Genomic DNA, 20,135 nt, shown 5'->3' with positions numbered 1-20,135 from the left:
TGGCTAAAATTAACAAGTCAGGAAATGATAGATGCTGGCGAGGATGCGGAGAAAGGGGAACCCTCCTACACTGTTGGTGGGAATGCAAGCTGGTGCAACCACTCTGGAAAACAGCATGGAGGTTCCTCAAAATGTTGAAAATAGAACTACCCTATGACCCTGCAATTGCACTGCTGAGTATTTACCCTAAAGATACAAACGTAGTGATCCGAAGGGGCACGTGCACCCGAATGTTTATAGCAGCAATGTCTACAATAGCCAACCTATGGAAAGAACCTAGATGTCCATCAACAGACGAATGGATAAAGAAGATGTGGTATATATACACAATGGAATACTATGCAGCCATCAAAAGAAATGAAATCTTGCCATTTGTGACGACGTGGATGGAACTAGAGGGTATCATGCTTAGCGAAATAAGTCAATCGGAGAAAGACAACTATCATATGATCTCCCTGATATGAGGGAGAGGAGATGCAACATGGGGGGTTGAGGGGGTAGGAGAAGAGTAAATGAAACAAGATGGGATTGGGAGGGAGACAAACCATAAGTGACTCTTAATCTCACAAAACAAACTGAGGGTTGATGGGGGGAGGGGTTTGGGAGAGGGGGTGGGTTATGGATATTGGGGAGGGTATGTGCTATGGTGAGTGCTGTGAAGTGTGTAAACCTGGCGATTCGCAGACCTGTACCCCTGGGGATAAAAATATATGTTTATAAAGCTGTAAAAAAAAAAAGAAAAGAAAAGAAAGGATGAATACCCAAGTTTTGTAGCAACATGGATGGGACGGGAAGAGATTATGCTGAGTGAAATAAGTCAAGCAGAGAGAGTCAATTATCATATGGTTTCACTTATTTGTGGAGCATAACAAATAGCATGGAGGACAAGGGGAGATGGAGAGGAGAAGGGAGGTGAGGGAAATTGGAAGGGGAGGTGAACCATGAGAGACTATGGACTCTGAAAAACGATCTGAGAATTTTGAAGGGGTGGGGAGTGGGAGGTTGGGGGCACCAGGTGGTGGGTATTGTAGAGGGCACGGATTGCATGGAGCACTGGGTTTGGTGCAAAAATAATGAATACTATTATGCTGAAAAAATAAAAAATTAAAAAAAAATTTAACTTGTAGCATATAAAATATTAAAAAAAAAGAAAAAGAAAAAATACTACCTGAGAATCATCACCATGAGATGGTCACCAAACTGTTAACTGTAGTTTAAATCATATGCAATTTAAAAAAAAAAGATTTTGCTTGTTTATTTGAGAGAGAGAGACAGAGCACAAATAGGGGGAGTAGCAGGCAGAGGGAGAGGGAGAACAAGACCCCCTGTTGAGCAGGGAGCCAGATGCCTGGCTCGATCCCAGGATCCCAGGATCATAACCTAAGCCAAAGACAGATGCTTAACCGACTAAGCCACCCAGGTGCCCCTCATCATGCAATTTTTAATGTGTATTATATAGATTATATATGTAATTTTATATAAGCAAATTGAGAGATTTTTCTGTAAAAACATTTTATTTTATGACTTGTTAAAAACCACTGTGGCATGAAATACCAGTTCTCATTTTTGATGACCGCTTGATACTCCATATAATGTATCATGATTTACTTAAACAATCCTTTATATTGGACATTGACGCAGTTCTAATTTTTTTACACCTCTTTATAATTGCCTTAGGATAATTTCCAAGAGGACATACCCAGGTAGGAAGAGAAACACTGCTGCAAAGCTTCTGATACATATTGTTGCATATTGCCTTCCAGAAAGCAATGTGTATTCTTCCCAATATTATGTTATATGACTTCTGAAATCTCTATCAATGTATTAACTCATTTGCCTATTTTAGTGTGTATTTCTTAGATTACTACTGAGATTGAAAACTGCTTCATTTGCAATAGCTTATTTAATAAAATTCCTATTGACATCTTTATTTTTTGTTCAATTCTCTTGCACTGGGAAATTTCAAACATGTACAAAGTATAGAAAATAGCATGACATGCATTCATCCCTTGTAACCACCTACCAGTTCTATTAAAATTTAACATTTTTCCATAGTTACTTTAGATTTTTTTTAAAAGGAAACATTACAGATACAGTAGTGTTATTTACCTGGTTTTATCCCTTCCTAATCCCATTGTCTTCCCCTTACCTTTCTCCCCAGAGTTAACAGGATCCTGAATTTGGTGTTTATATTTCCACTCTACATTTTTGTGCTTTTACTTGTTATATGCATTAGTAATACCAAGTGTTGCTAAGGTAAATATATTTTATACATTACATGCACCTAATTGTGATTTATTTACCGCCACCTTATATATGTGATATTTTTTCATATGGACGAATTAACTTGTTTGTTTATCATCATTGTGGTATATTATATTCTATTCTGCGACAGTGCTATGATATCATTAACCTTATTCTTTTTTTTTTTTAAGATTTTATTTATTTATTTGTCAGAGAGAGAGAGAGGGAGAGAGAGCAAGCACAGGCAGACAGAATGGCAGGCAGAGGCAGAGGCAGAGGGAGAAGCAGGTTCCCAGACGAGCAAGGAGCCCGATGTGGGACTCGATCCCAGGATGCTGGCATCATGACCTGAGCCGAAGGCAGCTGCTTAACCAACTGAGCCACCCAGGCGTCCCTCATTAACCTTATTCTTATTGATTTGATTGCCTTTAGGTTGTTTTAAGTTTTTCACTATTTCACTATTTTCACTATTTAAGTTTTTCACTATTTCGGTGTTGCAAAAAATGTTTTTATATGTTCATTCATCTGCGTATATGTGAGGATTTCCCTAGGGCATATGCTACAAATGAAATGGCTGAGTCAAAGGGTCTGTGGATCTTTTTTATTTGATTTTTAAACTTCTTTGTACAACGGCTGTAGTTTAATGGTTTCCTCATTGGTTATTGGTGGTGTGAAAATAATATTGATTTTTACATTTTGCTCTTGCATTCAACAAACTTGCCACACTTTATTAATCTATGAATATGTCTATTAATTCTCTTGGGATTTCTATGTAGACAGTTATTTTGTCTGCAAGTGTGGGCAGTTTTTTTTTTTTTAAGATTTTTATTTATTTATTTGACAGACAGAGATCACAAGTAGGCAGAGAGGCAGGCACAGAGAGAGAGGAGGAAACAGGCTCCCCGCTGAGCGGAGAGCCCGATTCGATTCGGGGCTTGATCCCAGGACTCTGGGATCATGACCTGAGCTTTAACCCATTGAGCCACCCAGGTGCCTGATGCACAGTTTTTAAGTTTACATACATCTTACTTTCATGGTGTTGTAGTTCTGCTTTGACCTTTAGTTTGATGCTGAATAAAAGGAGTGTCAACAGATTTTTTTTCCTTGGTTGAATAGGATTTCCTTGAAGGTTTCGTTGTTGATTGATACTTGCTATCAAGATTTAATAGACACCACTTAAAGTAAGAAAATTTCCTTCTATTTCTACTTGCAAAGAGTTTTTGTTCATCCTTTATTGTTTATGATGAAAGTACACTCTCAGCTTGTCATTTACCTTTTAATTTTTTATGATTTTTTTCATGCATAGATGTTCAATGTTAGGTAGTGAAAACTGATTAATTTAATTAGATATTGCATTTTAAGCCACATTTTAAAAATAGTTTCCTATTCCAAAATCATATACAATTCATCTGCATTTATATTTTTAGCCCTGTGATAATTTGAGTGTGTTTTTTGCATTTAGTGTCTATATGAAATTTCATTCATCTAAATTTCTGTTGGTAAACAGTGAAATATTTTGTAAGTACACATATATTTTTCCTAAGCTATCAAATTGATCATATCATTTATTTCCTCTAATAATTTATCATTGTAGTTGATAAATTAGTTTTTCAATTTTTGAAACACTGAAATCTTCAAATGAAAGCTAGTTTTCAAGGATTAGTGTACTTTTAATGTTTTACTGCATTTAAAGATTTTTTTAAAAATTTATTTGACAGACAGAGATCACAATTAGGCAGAGAGGCAGGCAAAGAGAGAGAGAGGAGGAAGCAGCCTCCCTGCCGAGCAAAGACCCCAATGTGGGGCAGGATGCTGGGATCGTGAGCTGAGCCAAAGGCAGAGGGTTTAACCCACTGAGCCACCCAGGCACCCCTGTTTTACTGCATTTAAATCCTCATTACTTTATTGAAAAATGTTTATATCTGTATTCATAAGTAAAAATGATCAATTTTCTGAGCTATCTTAGTCAATTTTGAAATCAAAATTTTGTTTTGTTTTGTTTTTAATCTAAAAGGAACTGGAAAGATTTATGAATGTTTACATTGTCTGGAAGATTTATAAAGAAGGGCAATTATCTCTTGAAAAACTGAGAGTCTACCCATGTAACTGTTTTGGTTTTATTTTGGCATTATTCATTGCTGTTCTTAGAGAGAGTTTTTGGTAAACTCAAGTTTTGTTTGTTTTCCCCCCCTTTCTGGTATTAGTTTACTTAACAGTTATGTTACTTTGTTAATTTTTTGTTTTAAAATAGATATGTATATACAAATATTGACAACATAATACCAGTATAAAATTTGGTAGTATAAATACATACATTTTCTAAAATATCATCCATATTAATTATCCCTGATTTTAATTATACCACTTGTATTGGTATTAGTATTCCTTTAAAATTTAAACATGGTTTTGCATATGATATAACTTCTTTTCTATATCAGTGGTTCTGTCTTTTCTCTAATTTTGTCTTATCTAATTTTGTTTGCACACCTTTCTCTCTTCTGTTGTTTGACAGCTTCTATTGTTTTTATTCCCCACCCAAAAAAACTAGTGCTTGATTTTACTTAACAAATTATTTTTTTTCTGATTTCTACATGATTAATTTCTGGCTTATTAACTTCTAACTTTTAATTATGTTTATTTTATTGTTTTTATGATGATTTTGTGATCCAAATAATTAATTTTAGTTTTTGCTTGTTTGATAATGAAAGCAATTAATGCTATGAATTTGCCTCAGATTACTGCTTCTGTTCCAGTTCTTCAATTTTATATGAAACATTCATCATTATTATTGAAATGATCTGAACTTATAGTTCTAAATGAGCAACTTCTGCACTCTTTGTAGGATGGAGAACTCAGTCCCCAAGTTCTGGATTTAGTGTTTTATTTTGTTAGGAGGAGGAAGTGTTACTTATATTTTTATTTTTGAATTAAAATATTACTGCATTTATCCATGTTAAGGTGGCCTATACATAATATGGGCATATGTAAGGAATCAATGAGATAATCTTTGTGCTTATAAATTGTTAGCTCTTTTAATAAAATATAACAAGAACACTGAGAAAGAACACTTGTTTCAATATTTTCTATTATACTCATGTTATCAATTATAATATTAATACATTATCTGTCACTTTTTACTATGTCATATTTGGTCTGCAGGAAACTGAGGGGAATATTAAAATCTTTCAATTTTGGAAGAGATGTTGGTCAAAGGATACAAAGTTACAATTATGTAGGATGGATAAATCTAGGGGTCTAAGGTACCTGGTGACTATAGTCAATAATACTGTATTGAATATTGAAAATTTGCTGAAAGAGTAGATTTCAGGTGTACTTACCACACACACAAAATGGAAACTGTGTGAAGAGATGATATGCTAAGTAGCTTGATTACGGTAATCATTTCAATATGCATATGTATATTGAATCATGTTTCATACCTCAAATACACACAATATTTATTTAAAAATTAAAAAAATAAGAAGTGTCCAAAAGTTTTGGACTGGTTGTCATGGGGAGCAGAGATTTAGTAACAACAAAATCTCCCATTTTTATTGTGTCAATTTCCTATAGTATCACCAGAATTTTTTGCTAAATAGTGTTATGAAAATAACATATGCACATGATAACAAAAGAAAATTAAAAGATGCCAATTAATTTAAAACATGTTAGTTTCCCTTCTGTTAAGTCACTTCTATTAGCAGTTCCTTATATATTCTCCCAGAAGCATTCTGTGCATACTTTCTTCCCTCAGTAGAAATAGGGAACTTTTGTAATAAAAAGAGGTGTCTCTATAAAATACTTTGCACATTTTTTTTCTCATTTAACAACTGTATATCTCAGAGACCTCAACACATAAATATCTGCTTCATTTTTCAAAGTGAAGTCTGAGTAGATTTTAATGTAAAAATGTACCATAATTACTTAAAGCTAATTTATATTTTTGGGTCAGTAGGCTGCTTCTAGCTGTTTGTTATTATAAATATATTTTTGCAGTCAAAATCCTTGTGTATACACTGGGGTCTACAGATGGTTCAAAATGCACAACTGGAATAGTTGCATACATTTACAATTATGTGACACTGACAGAGTCTACTTCAAGTAATTATTATGATTTTAACTGACAACCAACAATGGGTAGGTTTGTTTCACATTTTTACTATCTCTTGGTACTACTAAACTTGAAATACTTGTGACCTAGAACCACAGTTAGGATTATTTGTCATGGTTTTTTGGGTTGACTCGGCTCAGCTGTGTGGTTATTGGATTCCCTCATGTGGTGGCAGTTAGATGACATCTGGTGGGGGGGATGGTCATCTGAAAGTTTGACTGGGTTGAACATCTAGGTTGCCTCACACAGAGGCTCAGTCAAGGGTGTCTACCACAGTGGACATTCCCACGTGGTTTGGGATTTTCACGACATGAAGGCTGGGTTCCCAGAGGGAATGTTCCAGAGCAAGTATCTCAAGAGCCAGGAACCAGCCAGGTGGGTTAAGGGCTACACTCTAGACATAACACAGTATCACTTCTGCTATATCCTATTGGTCAAAATAGTCCATGTACTATCATTTTTGAAAGAAGTCATCTTTTTAACTTTGAGTCAAAATTCATTCCTTGATATTCATATACAGATACATATACAAATTCATTCACATATATAGTTAGTTCATATATATAATGAATTCATTCATTCATTTATGCATATATACATAAAAGTAATCCTCTTCCCTTTTTCCCATTAAGAGAAATAACAAAAAATTTTTTCCCTGTCCTAGTTTTTCTTGGGTTAATGACACTGTTTTTGAAAGTAATAAATTATATTTGCTTTACTTTAGTTTAGATTTTCTCCATTGGGCTAACCTTCACCCATTTTACTTCGCTCTCTGAATTTGAAATTAAATGTAGGCTAGTGCTTTTGCCTAACTTCCCAAATCATTTTTTGGAATGATTGGGGAGACTTACATGATATCAGCAGACCTCTTAATTGAATGTCAAGGAAGGCAGCTCCTATTGGCACAGGGACCTCCAGCTTCATTGAGAAGCATTCAATTAGATGGAAAACAGATGCTTATTTTTGTCTTATAAACCTCAATGCAGGTTATGTGGTAATTACTTCGAAGAGCAGGATAACAATTTATGTAATCAGCAGGACCCTATAATTACTAATGCATAATTTCTAAACAGCATTTAGCAAAATGAGGCCCATACATACACTTCGTAATGAAAAAGATGTGTTTGACACCACACTAAATTAAATTAAAAATTTGCATATTTTCTTCCAGGAAATGCACTAGCTTCATCTGCTTTATTTTGCTTCACTAATCCCTGTCTACTTTTAGTTCTGTTATAGGATCATGGAAATGCTGAATCACAATGATGGCTGAATGGAAGCATAAGAATGAGGAGTAGAGAAAGCCCTCCTTCTCTGCTGTCTAGGATTCTATAACAGGATCCTGAGAGATTATTTGGAAAGTGACATCCAGGCTACTTTTTTCCACAGAGAGTTAATAGGAAGGTCCTACCATCACTTAATTTAGAATGTAAGGGCAAGCAGAGAACTTAAAAAATTACCTCCACTGGGCACAGATTGCATGGAGCACTGGGTGTGGTGCAAAAATAATGAATACTGTTATGCTGAAAAAATAAAAATTAAAGCTCAAAAAAAAAAAAATTACCTCCACTTCCTTAAGGGCCAGTACAATGATATGATTTTTGACACATCGAGCAGTTGTCAGTAGAAGTTAGAAAGTATTCACTCAGTTAGTCCCAGTCCTATGTGGAATCCCTTCCGCTCTCCTGATCAAATCACACAGAGCTAATCTGAGAAAACCGCATATTGCATGAGCCCCAGGGATGTGGGATGTGTCTGTAGTAAGTCGTTTGAAATTTACATGTACATTGGCATTGCTAGTAGGTTTTCAATGGTAGTAGGTAGAAATAATAATGGCAGTAAATAACAGTAGTAGAAGCCATGCCATTTTCTCAAGATTATTTAAGCTCTACATATTAAGAAAGTTGAGTACTAGTTATTTACATTCTCTTTCTGAAAGGCCATTGATGACTTTGCACACTGTGCTAAATCTTACCTGTAATTCCTGATGTCATGTCAGGAGGATTACCAGTCTCTTCCTCAAAGCTCTGGACCTGAGACACCAAAATACATCAATCTCATTAGGAATGCTTTCATAATAAATTCACTTCATTTGTTTAATCAACATATAATGACTGCCTCCTGGCTACTGCTAAGAGGATTAACCATGACTTCTGAACTCAAAGAGCTTGCAAGTCCTCTGTAGGCAGATGGCATGTACAAGGCACTCAGGGTAAAGACTAAAGGAACTAAAGGAGATCAGGAGAGAGAAATGGGGGAATCACTTCCTGGTGGGAGGAACAGAGACCCTGTGTGGAAGATGTAGCATTTGAGTAAATCAGAAATAATAATAATAATATTATTATTCTAGATTTTTTTTTCTCCTAAAGAGCTTTAAATATATTTGGAGAAAGCAAGTTATTTTCCACATTTAATTTTATCTCTCTAAGGGATTTATTTATGACTTGGTAAATTTATGGAGAGCAATTCAGAAAATTCACAACTCAGTTGCTATACGGAGCTTAGACAGCTCAAAGAAAATTGCTTTTCCAAATTTCTTTTAAAATTCTTTTCAGAAATTAATAAATATTACTCTATTATGAGTAAAATTATAGTTAAAACAAAATAATAAATATTTCTTTACAAGTAATAATATAGATTACTATAGAAGCTGGATAAATTTAAAAAATTAAAGAAGGTAAGAAAACAGTGACTGTTAATATTTTGGAATGTGTATTTGCAGGTTTCTTTTTTAATATTTTTTTTCTAAATGTAGTTATGTAATCAAAAATTTTCACTCAAAACTTAGAAGGGGAACTTTTTCTCACTTGTAAGATTTCTTTGAAAATACCACTTTTAATGACTTTACAATAGACCATATTTGGAAGCTACATTAATTTACTTACTGGTTCTCTAAGGTTGGACTATTTCCTGAATTTTGCAAATAAAAGTAATTAATAATGGTGAGATGAGTATCCTTGTACAGAAATCTTTTTCTACATGTCATATTATTTATTTGGACTGATATCTGTACAGTGAAAGCAGAATCAAAGGACATTTAAACATTATGGTACATGTGGCCAAAAATGACCTCTAACTCAGGAAGAGAGGACCACAAGGATATAGCCCAATGATGTAAGAAAAACTATTTATTCCTTCTTTTTAATCCTTCATCTCTTTCCCTCAAAAAAGTTGTTTTATACTTATAATTAATTAGACATACTTCCTACCATTATTTTTATTAGTTTTGTAACTCAAACCAGCATTAATCACGGAAGTTTTTAAGTATAATAAGAAAATTCTTTTGCTCTGATTATTAGCATGGAGAAAAGCCCATTTAGTGTGACGTGTCGAGAAATAACCCTCAAACAACAAAATTTCAACAATTTAAAATGAAAACTGAGTGTATTCTTGGGTTATTCCGCCTGAGCCAAACTAATTAACACATTTTTAAAAATTAAAAATAAAGAAATAATTATTAACTTTGGAAACATTTTCCACCTAATCAGGATGCCGACTGGCGTTGTTTAATAATATGGGCCATATTCTCACATATGAGTTCTAGAGTGCAGGATTCCTGTATGGAAGTCAGAGGGAGATTAAAATGCTTTATTTTGGATATTAAGAAGCACCTTACATTGACTTTACAATTGTATATGCTTCATCAGTATTAAATGCTCAATATGTTTGGGAGTTAAAAAAGAAAGGAACAGACTCAGTTTTACTAAGTAAACTTAAACACAAAAATATGTTGATTTGTGCATTAAAAACATCTATGCATAATTTTCTTAAAATCATGGTTTTGAAAAGTGAGCCAAATATTGCCAAATTCAGCCTTCAGTAGGATGTTAGGGAAAGCATCATAGATTGATCTGGAGGAAAATTTTGGCCAATTCCAGTTGAAATTCTGATAGCTAGATATTTAAGGACATTGGCTCATGTTTTAAATGCCATGAAAATCTGCCAATTTCACACATAGTTTTCATTTCTTATAATTGTTATAAGAAATTATTTATTTAAAAATGACTATTAAATCTGGCATTAGCTCCTGTTTAAGATGCAACATACCCAAGCTTCATTTACTCATCCATTGGTATCGAGTGAAACAAGCATTTTTCTCCCAGACTGGGATGAGGATGTAATATTTTAAATATTTTTTAGAAAACCAAAATTCAAGTAGTGAGTTTCTTTTATATTGTTTTGGGGGTTCTCTCTCTGCCTTAGATACAGAGACAGACTCTCACACACACCAATCTGGGCAAATATTAAAGAAACACCATACACAAAGTTGGCTATGTAGTTCAACAGAATATTTTGTTTCTCTACGGATGCCACCCACTGACTAAATGAATGTTATTAAATACTCTTCACGTTGATTTACTCATTCATAAATATTTACTGAGTACCTACTATACGCCTAAGAACACATGAGTTTGTTTTCTTTCATTTTGGTGTCTGAGTTTCTTCCCACCTCCACATACACTACTAGATCGCTTTTTGTTGAATAATTGTCATTTATGAATAGCTGAAAGTGTATCATGAAAGAACTGACATTCTTTTCTCAGTCTTTTTTATGCTGAATATGATATAGCATAATATCATATAATCTCTCCCTGTACTCTCACATATAGGTAGTATCTAATGGACATTATATTCCTCAGTCTAGCCTGAAGCATAAAAAACTTTGTAAGGGACAGTAGCATTTGTGTGGCCTGCCAACAGGCTGGAGATGGTGACATTTCTTATTTAGATAGTAGGTGATAATAGCAGACTGACAAATGGATTGCAGATTTTCTTGATATTCTTTATAGAACTTCAAGTATTAGCTTGGTAATTAAATAATCTTTGCAAGATTGAATTAAAAGAAAATAATTTTTCTTAGTGCCACATCCGTTTATCTTCAAATCAGGGCATGAGACCAAAGGTCTGCTTTTCTCTCCATTTGTAATTTTTATTCATTTGTAGGCTACTGGTTTACATTCAGATTAATATTTCAAGGTTCTTTTTAAAAATATTTTAAGGTTCTTGAAATCATTTCGAACATAAGACATGTACACATATAAACATATACATATGTATTAGGATCATTGACAGCTAGGTATTTTGAGGCAACTGTTTTATCTCTGTTGGCTGGGGAGGGCTACTCAAAGGCATATTCACCTACTTTCTCTTCTTTTAGGGCAATGGGTAAGCCTTACTTCCCCCAAGTTCGCTGGTCCTCTCAGTCCCCTGGCAGGTTAAGAACCTCTTTTCTTGCTCAGATATTCCAGACATGTCTAGAGTGATATAAAAGTTTACCAGTAGAGCTGGACCTCTCCCTGCATGTTACTGGTTTCTATGCCCATCCCTGTCACTGCACAGAGGTTCCCTTGGGGGAAGAGTCTGCCTCCACCCCCAACCCATTAGAGTGTCTTGCTTGTCCCAGGCTCAAAGAAAAGGTGGGCCCACCTTGGAATTTCCATAAAAATATCCTGCCCCACTTCTGGATAATTTACATGATAAAGGGAAAATTTTTGCTCTTTTGTTCTTCCTTATCATTATATTAAGGAGTAGAGAAATGTGTGAAAATGTGTATTTTTTTTTAAAAGACTGAGGAGTGGATGGGGGTGTCCTCTAAATGGGGGTGAAAATCAGCACAAGTGAGGGAAGGTAAAGATGAAGGAGCACATTGCAAAATACGTTGTTGTTCTTGTTTTGTTGAACAAAAACTCTTTATTGACCAATGTTAGCCTTCTCCCACTCAGGAGAGAGAAGCCTGTGGGGTTACAAGGCTCTCACCATGGGTGAATGGGAAATTAATGGTCTGGAGAGGAGAAAACAGGCGTGTGAAGAGGCATGAGTGGGGAAAGGGTCTGTAAAAATATAATCTTTTCCCTGTCACATGTTTCACGCCCATGTTTTAAGAACAGAATGTATGGTGACCAGGCGGCATAAGATGTGGTAAAAAGGATGGAGGCAAGAAGTCACTTGATGTGTGAACTTCAGTCAACCCACAAAAGCCATGCCAAAGGGCGCTGTGTCATGGTGCAGCCCAGGGAGAACCAGAAATGGGAGAAATACGCCTACGCCTCAGCCTCAAATGCATTCATACTTTTCTGGAGTTGAGTCATGGCGGCATAGAATGAGACTGACGATGCCAATGGCACGGGCTCCTGAAGAAGGTGGGATCAGCCCCAGAAAGGTGTATTGGCTTAGGAATGAGGCTGATACAGTGAGTTCTTTTTGCACAGAATGGTGAATATATATATTTGTGCAAGGGAGGTCAAGTTATGTGACTATCAATAAATTCCAAAGCAAGCAAACAAATAAAATACTAGTCCTGTAAAATCAAAACCAAACCCAAGTCCCTACTTCTTTGTCCAAGACCCTGCACGAGGCATCATGGGGAAACTATTTCCAAGACGCATCTTAAGGTCAAAACCTTGGCCTTGGGGAGCTGATAGACCAGCAGGGGAGATATCATCGACACACATATTCAGTCTCTGTTATACAAATGCTCCCTACCAAGGCTGTGAGAACCCAGAGTGGAAGTGGTGGGCAATTTCATTGAGTGGGAAGTAGCTGAACTGACCCTCTAAGACGGTGAAACAAGGAAAGTTAGAGAGTGGATGGAAGCAAGCTAGAATGGCCTTAAATGTCCTAGACAAAAAAATAAAACAAAACAAAAACAGGAGTTTGGACCAATAACATATAACCCTGAGGAAGTTAAAAGATTAAGGGGTCAACTGAATGCAGTAGGCAGAAAATGCCTTGGGGAGGGTTGTTCCCTTAGAAGTTGAACGCGTAGGGATAACACTGACCTCTTCCAATTCAAAGGAGTCCAGTGCTTCTCTTGCAAGATGAGACAAGCTCTTGAGCTTGTTAGTTTGAATGGAGTGTACCTTTTCAGTTCTGTCCTTGACTGAGCCCTCAGATGTACAGGAAAGAGGAGCCCTCTTAGCCAATGGGGATGAGCAAGGCCATTGTTTGCTCACAAGAGCTTGGGGAGCATGACAGGGCACCAAATCATTGCAGGCTTGGAGAGACCAGTGTTCTGCCAAAGGAAACAAATGGCTTTGGTCATGGTTGTTTGTCACAACTGGTAACTCTGCTCCACACCCTCCTGATTTTGCAGAGGTGATGGAAAATTTGCCCCTCATCTTCAGTGACTCTGATGCTTCTGGGCTATAATCTCTCTTAATGCTCTGCTTTGAAGTTCTCTTGAAAAGTTTACCCATTCTCTTCTGATGTCCATTGGCTTCACTCACTGAGGTTCTTTGCACATTTTCCCCTCTGTCTTCCGCTTCATCTTTGTTCTGCAGGATGTTAACATTATTCAGCAAAGATGAGAAGGCATTGGCTACATGGTCCAGGATCTCCAGCTGTTGGAAACGACCTGAACAATACAACGAACACAGAATTTTTAGACTGGGTCCTTTCCATGAAAATGCATAAATGTAGTCAAAATTGAAAAAGTTGGTGACATATGTGATTTTTTTTTTTAAAGATTTTATTTATTTATTTGACAGACAGAGATCACAAGTAGGCAGAGAGGCAGGCAGAGAGACAGGAAGGGAAGCAGGCTCCCTGCTGAGCAGAGAGCCCGATGCGGGACTCGATCCCAGGACCCCGAGATCATGACCTGAGCCGAAGGCAGTGGCTTAACCCACTGAGCCACCCAGGCGCCCCGACATATGTGATTTTCAAGGTCGGATGGACTACAAGCTCTTGAAGCTCTTGAACTTTTTCTCAGTACATGCCACTGGTTATTATGGAGGTGATTCCCCAATATAAGGAGATGCCGTTGTGTCATGCAGAAAGAGAACACCTCTTATATTTAAATATAAATATAAATATTTAAATTCATATATGCCTGTAGTTTTTATGTGTGAATTCATAAAAACTATAGGTGAGGATGAATCTGAATCTTGTATATTAAACTAAATGACAAAGAGTGAACCTAGCTCTTTCATATGGGGTGAACTTATGTATTCCTCCATGGCTTTAGGTAGTAGATATCCTAATCATCAGCTCCATCATCTCCACCTACACTGTCACTTACAGTTTGCAAAGATCATGGAATATGGAGTCAGAAGGCCTGGTTCTAAATCCCAGGTCAACCAATCACTGCAAGTGTGATGTCAGAGTAAATGAATTAATAGAAATATGGTGCCTAGCACCTGTGCCAAGCATATAATAAATGGTCAGTTTCCTCATCTGGAGAAAGAGGGTAATAATACCCATCTATGTGTCCCTCACATCTGCATAGAAAGCACAATGTTGTACAAATACCAGTAGTTAGAGTTATAAATGTGTAAGTCTCAGGACAGGAATATATTGTCCTCAACCGTCCAAGAGATAACAGCCATTAATGTGAAAATCCATTTGCCTTTTCACATGAACCAGCTCTTCAACTTGTAAGTCTTTCTGGATGGCTCATTTAGGCAATACGCAAATATTGACTTCATTATCTTATGGATGGGACCCAGTGCAGCTAGTGGGACACATTGCCATTTTGAAAGAAAATAGTGAAAAACAGCTTTAGTATCTCCAGATAATAAAACCAAAATGATAGAAAAAAAAATTTTGCTTTTATTACACAGCCTTTTTCTCAACCCCAGTAATAGCATGCCAGGTTGCACAGCTCAACAGTGGTCAAGGGTCATGTTGGTGGGTAAGGATGCTGGCCTCTGTTCTGTTGTTTGCACCAGCAGAGCAATGCTACTGACTTTCCCATGAGCATATCCTTCCACCTACCTGCTCCCTTCACCAGAAAGGGGGACAGTGACTACTGATCCTTCTACTTTAAAAACTGTAATAGACTTTTTGCAGAAGATCATGACATTCTTTTAAGACCAAGAGGAACTCTTGGGTTCTGGGTATTTTTAGAAGCATTCTGATTGCATTTTCAGAATGCAATCTTTTTAGTTGAAACTAAATCTCTTTTTTGTGAGCCTCAGGGTATTACTGAATCATAATTGTACTTCTATGATTGTCTTAACATCCATCCCATAGCAGAATTTTTATACTTAGACCAAGATAAAATCTATCCATTTAACTGGTTAAGTTAATTCAAAGAACACCATCTTGTGGTATTAGATGTATGGGAGTTTTTTGTTTTGTTTGTTTTGTTTCTTGTTTGTTTGTTTTTGCCTTTGGGGAGATTGAGCAATGAACCAATTGATTGTCATCCCTTTGAATTTGAAGCTATTTTAGTGACTCTGAATGAGACATACTTTCCCTTCTGTTTCTAGAAGAACCAACTCATTTTATTATTGCTTGTTTTACATTTGACCATCTCAGTTTTCTTGAATCAAAAGTGTCCAGGTAAGTGTTCAGTGAGAACAGTTAGTGTGCATTATTAGCACAGTGTTGATGGTGGAAATAAGAATAGGGGCACAATCACAAGACTAGGGACCATCTCCGGGGTCTTCTATAATCCGTGTGTCAATTTCAACTGCAAAATGTTTACTTCACAGCTCAGGTCATACACTCCCCAAATAACAAGAAGTGTTATTATTGTCTCCAAAAAAAGAATTGGTCTAAGAACTTGCATCTCTCTAAGGCTTGGAGGACGAGATCACAAAGGATACTAATTTCCTCTAAAAGGTAAAGAAACATGGCATTGCAACACCTTCAGGGATATATATACTCTTTTTAAAAAAATTGCAGCTGAGATTTGAGACCCATTTCACCCACATGAAAATGGGGAAACAGAGACTAAAATGAAAAATCTGAGATATTTGTTTGAGAAAAACACTTTATCTCACTTGACTTTCATGAATTTATTTAAAGAATGTATTTCAGAAACAGAATTTTGGCATTTTCTCCAGTCCAGAATTCTGCTAACTCTATCTCATGGAGGAGATGCTCTTCAATGCTCCTCCAAGAGGGGGTTTCGTATTTAAATAATTTTGAAAATGCTGCCTGGTATCTTCTCTAGGAGATTGAGAGTGCACTTGGGCATATTAAGCAAATTCTGAAGTAAATAAACCTGTTCAACTGCCAGGTATCTTTCCCCCAAGTTACTTGAGCATAGTACAAACGCTCCAAGAACATTCTGGTAATCTCCTAGAGAAAAGTATTCCATTGACCACCAGTTGGGGAAAAAAAATAGCAGCATGCATGATAATGAAGAGGGTTAGGCAGAGTTAGTCCACAAATCTGGAGATGTGACAGCTTCACACCTACCACTTATAGCTCATAGTGGAATAAGAAATGTTCCTAGCCTCAGACAAGAGGAAATTAAGGTTTTACCTTGTGACTGGTGATAAGATTTGTCAGCTCCTGGTTCCTCTGCCCCCGGGGTATGTGATTATGGTATATACTAGTGCTGTTCAGTGGTATGGCTTTTTTTTTTTTTTTTCCTGGACATATGGTGAGATGGCACATTCTTAACCCTTTAGAGTTAAGTGTGGCCATGTGACTGATTATGGACAAATAAATCTGACAATGATATCACTGGGTAAATTCTGAGCAGAAAGAGGTAAGAGACAAGTATGACTCTCCATTTCTACCTTTTCTTTGTTATTGCAACCAGTGACATTCCAGATGACAGGGCCAAGTCCACATAGGAGGACAACATGGAGATATTTCCTTTCCCCAAAACACTCACATGAACCTGCAGCAGACACTTCTCTGTTCTAGGCTGCTGTAAGAGAGGGGCGATTGCTACAGTACACATTTTCCAGAGAGTTCCTCCTGATACTGTGGCTCTCATCTGGACACTCAGCCCCCTTGCTGAGATTCGGAAACCATGCAGCCCCAACTTACTGTAGAAGTCAGGGTTCTCAATGTTCATTCGCTGCTTTTGAGCTTCAAGGAAGACCCGGATGTTGATTCCTCTGGCGGCTGAGCTACAACCCAGGAATCTGGCTGGGACTTGTGTGCAGGTGTCGGGCTCATCTGCACCAAACCCCAGATCCAAGAGAATCTCCACCGGATCTTCTTCCCAAAATTCCAGCCATTCAGGAATGCTGTGGTAAAAATATGAATATCTTTATCCGGTAACAGTTCTCTTAACAAAATCTGGTCTTTTTTCTAGTCACCTGCCCTTCCTGCCCCCACTCCTGCCCCAGTCTTCCAGAAACTGAGTAAAGAGGAATCTAAATAGACAACAAGATGGTGTGTCTACCAGAGCTCATACGTACTTATTTAAGGGACAGTCCATCACTTCCACTCAGGGACTGCTTGTCTGTACTTCCTGTGCAAGAGCCATGAGTTTATTTACCTGACTTTCCATTTCATAATAGGCAAATGTTACATTAGGTAGGGCAGGGAGATTGTGGGTCAGAAGCCAGAAGCGATACACTGATAACCACAAAGAAATGGTAGTTTATGGCAATAGGAAACAGAAGAAAATAAACAAACAAAAACCTGTAGGGAGTGGAACTCAAAAAAGAATGTTTTTAAAGAGAATCAGTCTGGGGGCCTCATCAGCTACACAGATCTGCTGACCATAGTGCGAAATGCAGACTGCAAGGACTGATACAAGTAATGATTTTCAGTCCCAAAGTAGAATTAAAATATGTTCTGTTTTGTTTTGTTTTGTTTTGTTTTGTTTTTTGGGGTTTTTTTTGGACATGGGTGAGAAATAAGACATGGTTTCTTCAAATTGTTTGACTCAGTTTTGGCTTCGTTTGGTTTAGTTTTGGCTTAGTTTGACTCAGTTTATTATTATTAAAATAATAAACTTTGGTTATCTGGAAATTCTATTTATGTCTACCAACTCTTCCCAATTATTGACCTTCTCCTTGGTGATGTGCTCTTGACCTTTTAGAACTCATGGACCGTATGGGAAGCAGAACTTTTGATAAGGTTTTCCTAGGTTTGCTTGTCTCTTTTGTTGCAAGTCCCTGTTTGCCTATACTTTCCACGCAACCCTAAGGAGTTTATTTGAGATAGTTTGAGTGATTTACTTTCATGACTTCATCGTTTAAATTGGATTAATTACAATTCATTTATTTAGCCATTCACACATTGAGCAACAGTCACCTGTAGTCTCCCTGGGCAGTCCCACTTACCACACATTACCCAACATCACGTTCACACTTTCTTATGTAACATAGAGATAGGGTGCTTTGCCTCCTGATTCGATCAAGGAAGAAAAGACAAGCCAAAAACTCTTACTGGAGGACTTAAATGGCTGAGGTTAGATATCCTAATCATTGGAATAACTGGAGAACAGGGGTACCAATCCCTTGATATCTTTTTTTTTATTTTTTATTTTTATTATTATTTTTTAAATTAACATATAATGTATAATTAGCCCCAAGGGTACAGGTCTGTGAATCGCCAGGTTTACACACTTCACAGCACTCACCATAGCACATACCCTCCCCAATGTACATAACCCCACCACCCTCTCCCTGCCCCCTCCTCCCATCCCTTGATATCTTAACATAAAAAAGTTTCAAGGGAGAAAAAAATTCTTGCAAGAAATCTAAATTGCATCTGAAAGGTTTAATCTGTGATCATTGTAAACATTTTTATCCTGCCCATTTATACAAATATTTATTGAACATTTATCACATTCTATGCTCTCTGCTAGTCACCCATGGCACAAAAAGGAACAGGGCATAGTTCTGCCTTTCAGAGGCTTACAACCTCATGTCTAAGAATGTATTTATTGATTGATTTGTCACTAAACATATTTTTAGTATCATTAACTCTTCTTATTTATATTTAATTATGCAAGAAACAAATGCCTATATTTACCTTGTTAAAAAATTATTATATTATACATAAAGCTCTCTTTCCCCTTAGCCATTACACCTATCAATCCTGACTCCTTTCCTGCTAAATTTATATTTAACCTTCCAGATATTTTTCTGTTACATATATGCTTTCTAGTTGTCACTGGTTCACTCTATAAATAGTAGCATACTCTATGTATCTTTCCACATCTTGCTTTTTCCCCCTGAAAAATATGACTCAAAGATTGTTCTAAGTTAATGTATATAGTTATCTCTGCCTATTCCTTTTATCATTGTATAGAATTCCATAAAATGGGTTGGACAATGGTCTGTTTGGCCATCTCCCCATGGACAGATATTTAGTTCGATGTCACTGAATCTTTTACCTTGTTCTTGCAAGTTGGAATTTTGAAAATCCTTTATTCATTCTCTCATCTGTTCATTCAGCAAGTTATTTCTCAAGGGCCTATTTATAATTTCATAAAATCCACTGTCACACCGAATGATTTCTCTGGTTGACAAGTGCCTGGAAATCACATACCTTTGTGGGAGACTTGCAGCAGAATGGCAAGAGTTGAAACTGGTCCCTCTGGAAAGGGTGGGAGTTTCTGAAAACGGATGCAGAGATCTACAGTCGGGGAAAATACCAACGATGAGATGTGTTGCTTTAGATAGTCCCCTGGGAGATCATTGTGAATCTTTCCCTTCCAGGGCGAACATTTGCATTTCCTCCTCATTTCTAATAATCCCATAATGGCCACACCTTTGAGGAAGAGAGAGCATGCCGTGGAGAAGCTGCTCCTCTTTCCAAGAGTGTCTTGTTACAGAAGGTGTGAGAATTTAAGTGTTAGGTGCCCGCTAGTGCTCATTATAAAGGTGACAGAATGTCTCACTTTTGACAGATGGCAAATCATTGGGGAACCTTTCAGGAACACAGCTCTGCTAGGCACCAACTTTCTGAAGAAGTTAAAATTGTGTGGTGCAAGAGGTACGGCGAGCCGTCACTGACATGACTCTGTCTTAATTCCCATAATGGTGAAGGGTTCCATATTGCACGGTTCACAATCTTTCAGTGCTGTCTCCCGGGCTCCAGGGGCCATCCATATGCAATAGTAACCAACTCCTCT

At 36.9% G+C, this 20,135-nt stretch overlaps 1 protein-coding gene across 2 annotated transcripts in view; it reads right to left on the bottom strand.

The window, feature by feature from the left end:
- ITPRID1 (ITPR interacting domain containing 1) overlaps positions 1-20,135 on the bottom strand; it is a 113,304-nt gene that overhangs the window by 49,915 nt on the left and 43,254 nt on the right. For both annotated transcript variants that reach the window (XM_047695843.1, XM_047695844.1), the window contains exons 6-9: positions 19,550-19,636; positions 17,087-17,289; positions 13,135-13,709; positions 8,331-8,388 (exon numbers count right to left, since the gene is read on the bottom strand). In XM_047695843.1, the coding sequence (XP_047551799.1) occupies positions 8,331-8,388; positions 13,135-13,709; positions 17,087-17,289; positions 19,550-19,636 (923 nt within the window). The remainder of the gene's footprint in view (positions 1-8,330; positions 8,389-13,134; positions 13,710-17,086; positions 17,290-19,549; positions 19,637-20,135) is intronic.

This window comes from Lutra lutra, chromosome 11 (genome assembly GCF_902655055.1).
Source record: "Lutra lutra chromosome 11, mLutLut1.2, whole genome shotgun sequence".
Taxonomy (NCBI): Eukaryota; Metazoa; Chordata; class Mammalia; order Carnivora; family Mustelidae; genus Lutra; species Lutra lutra.
Note: the sequence above shows the minus strand (reverse complement) of the source record. Positions and strands in the feature narration are given on the sequence as shown.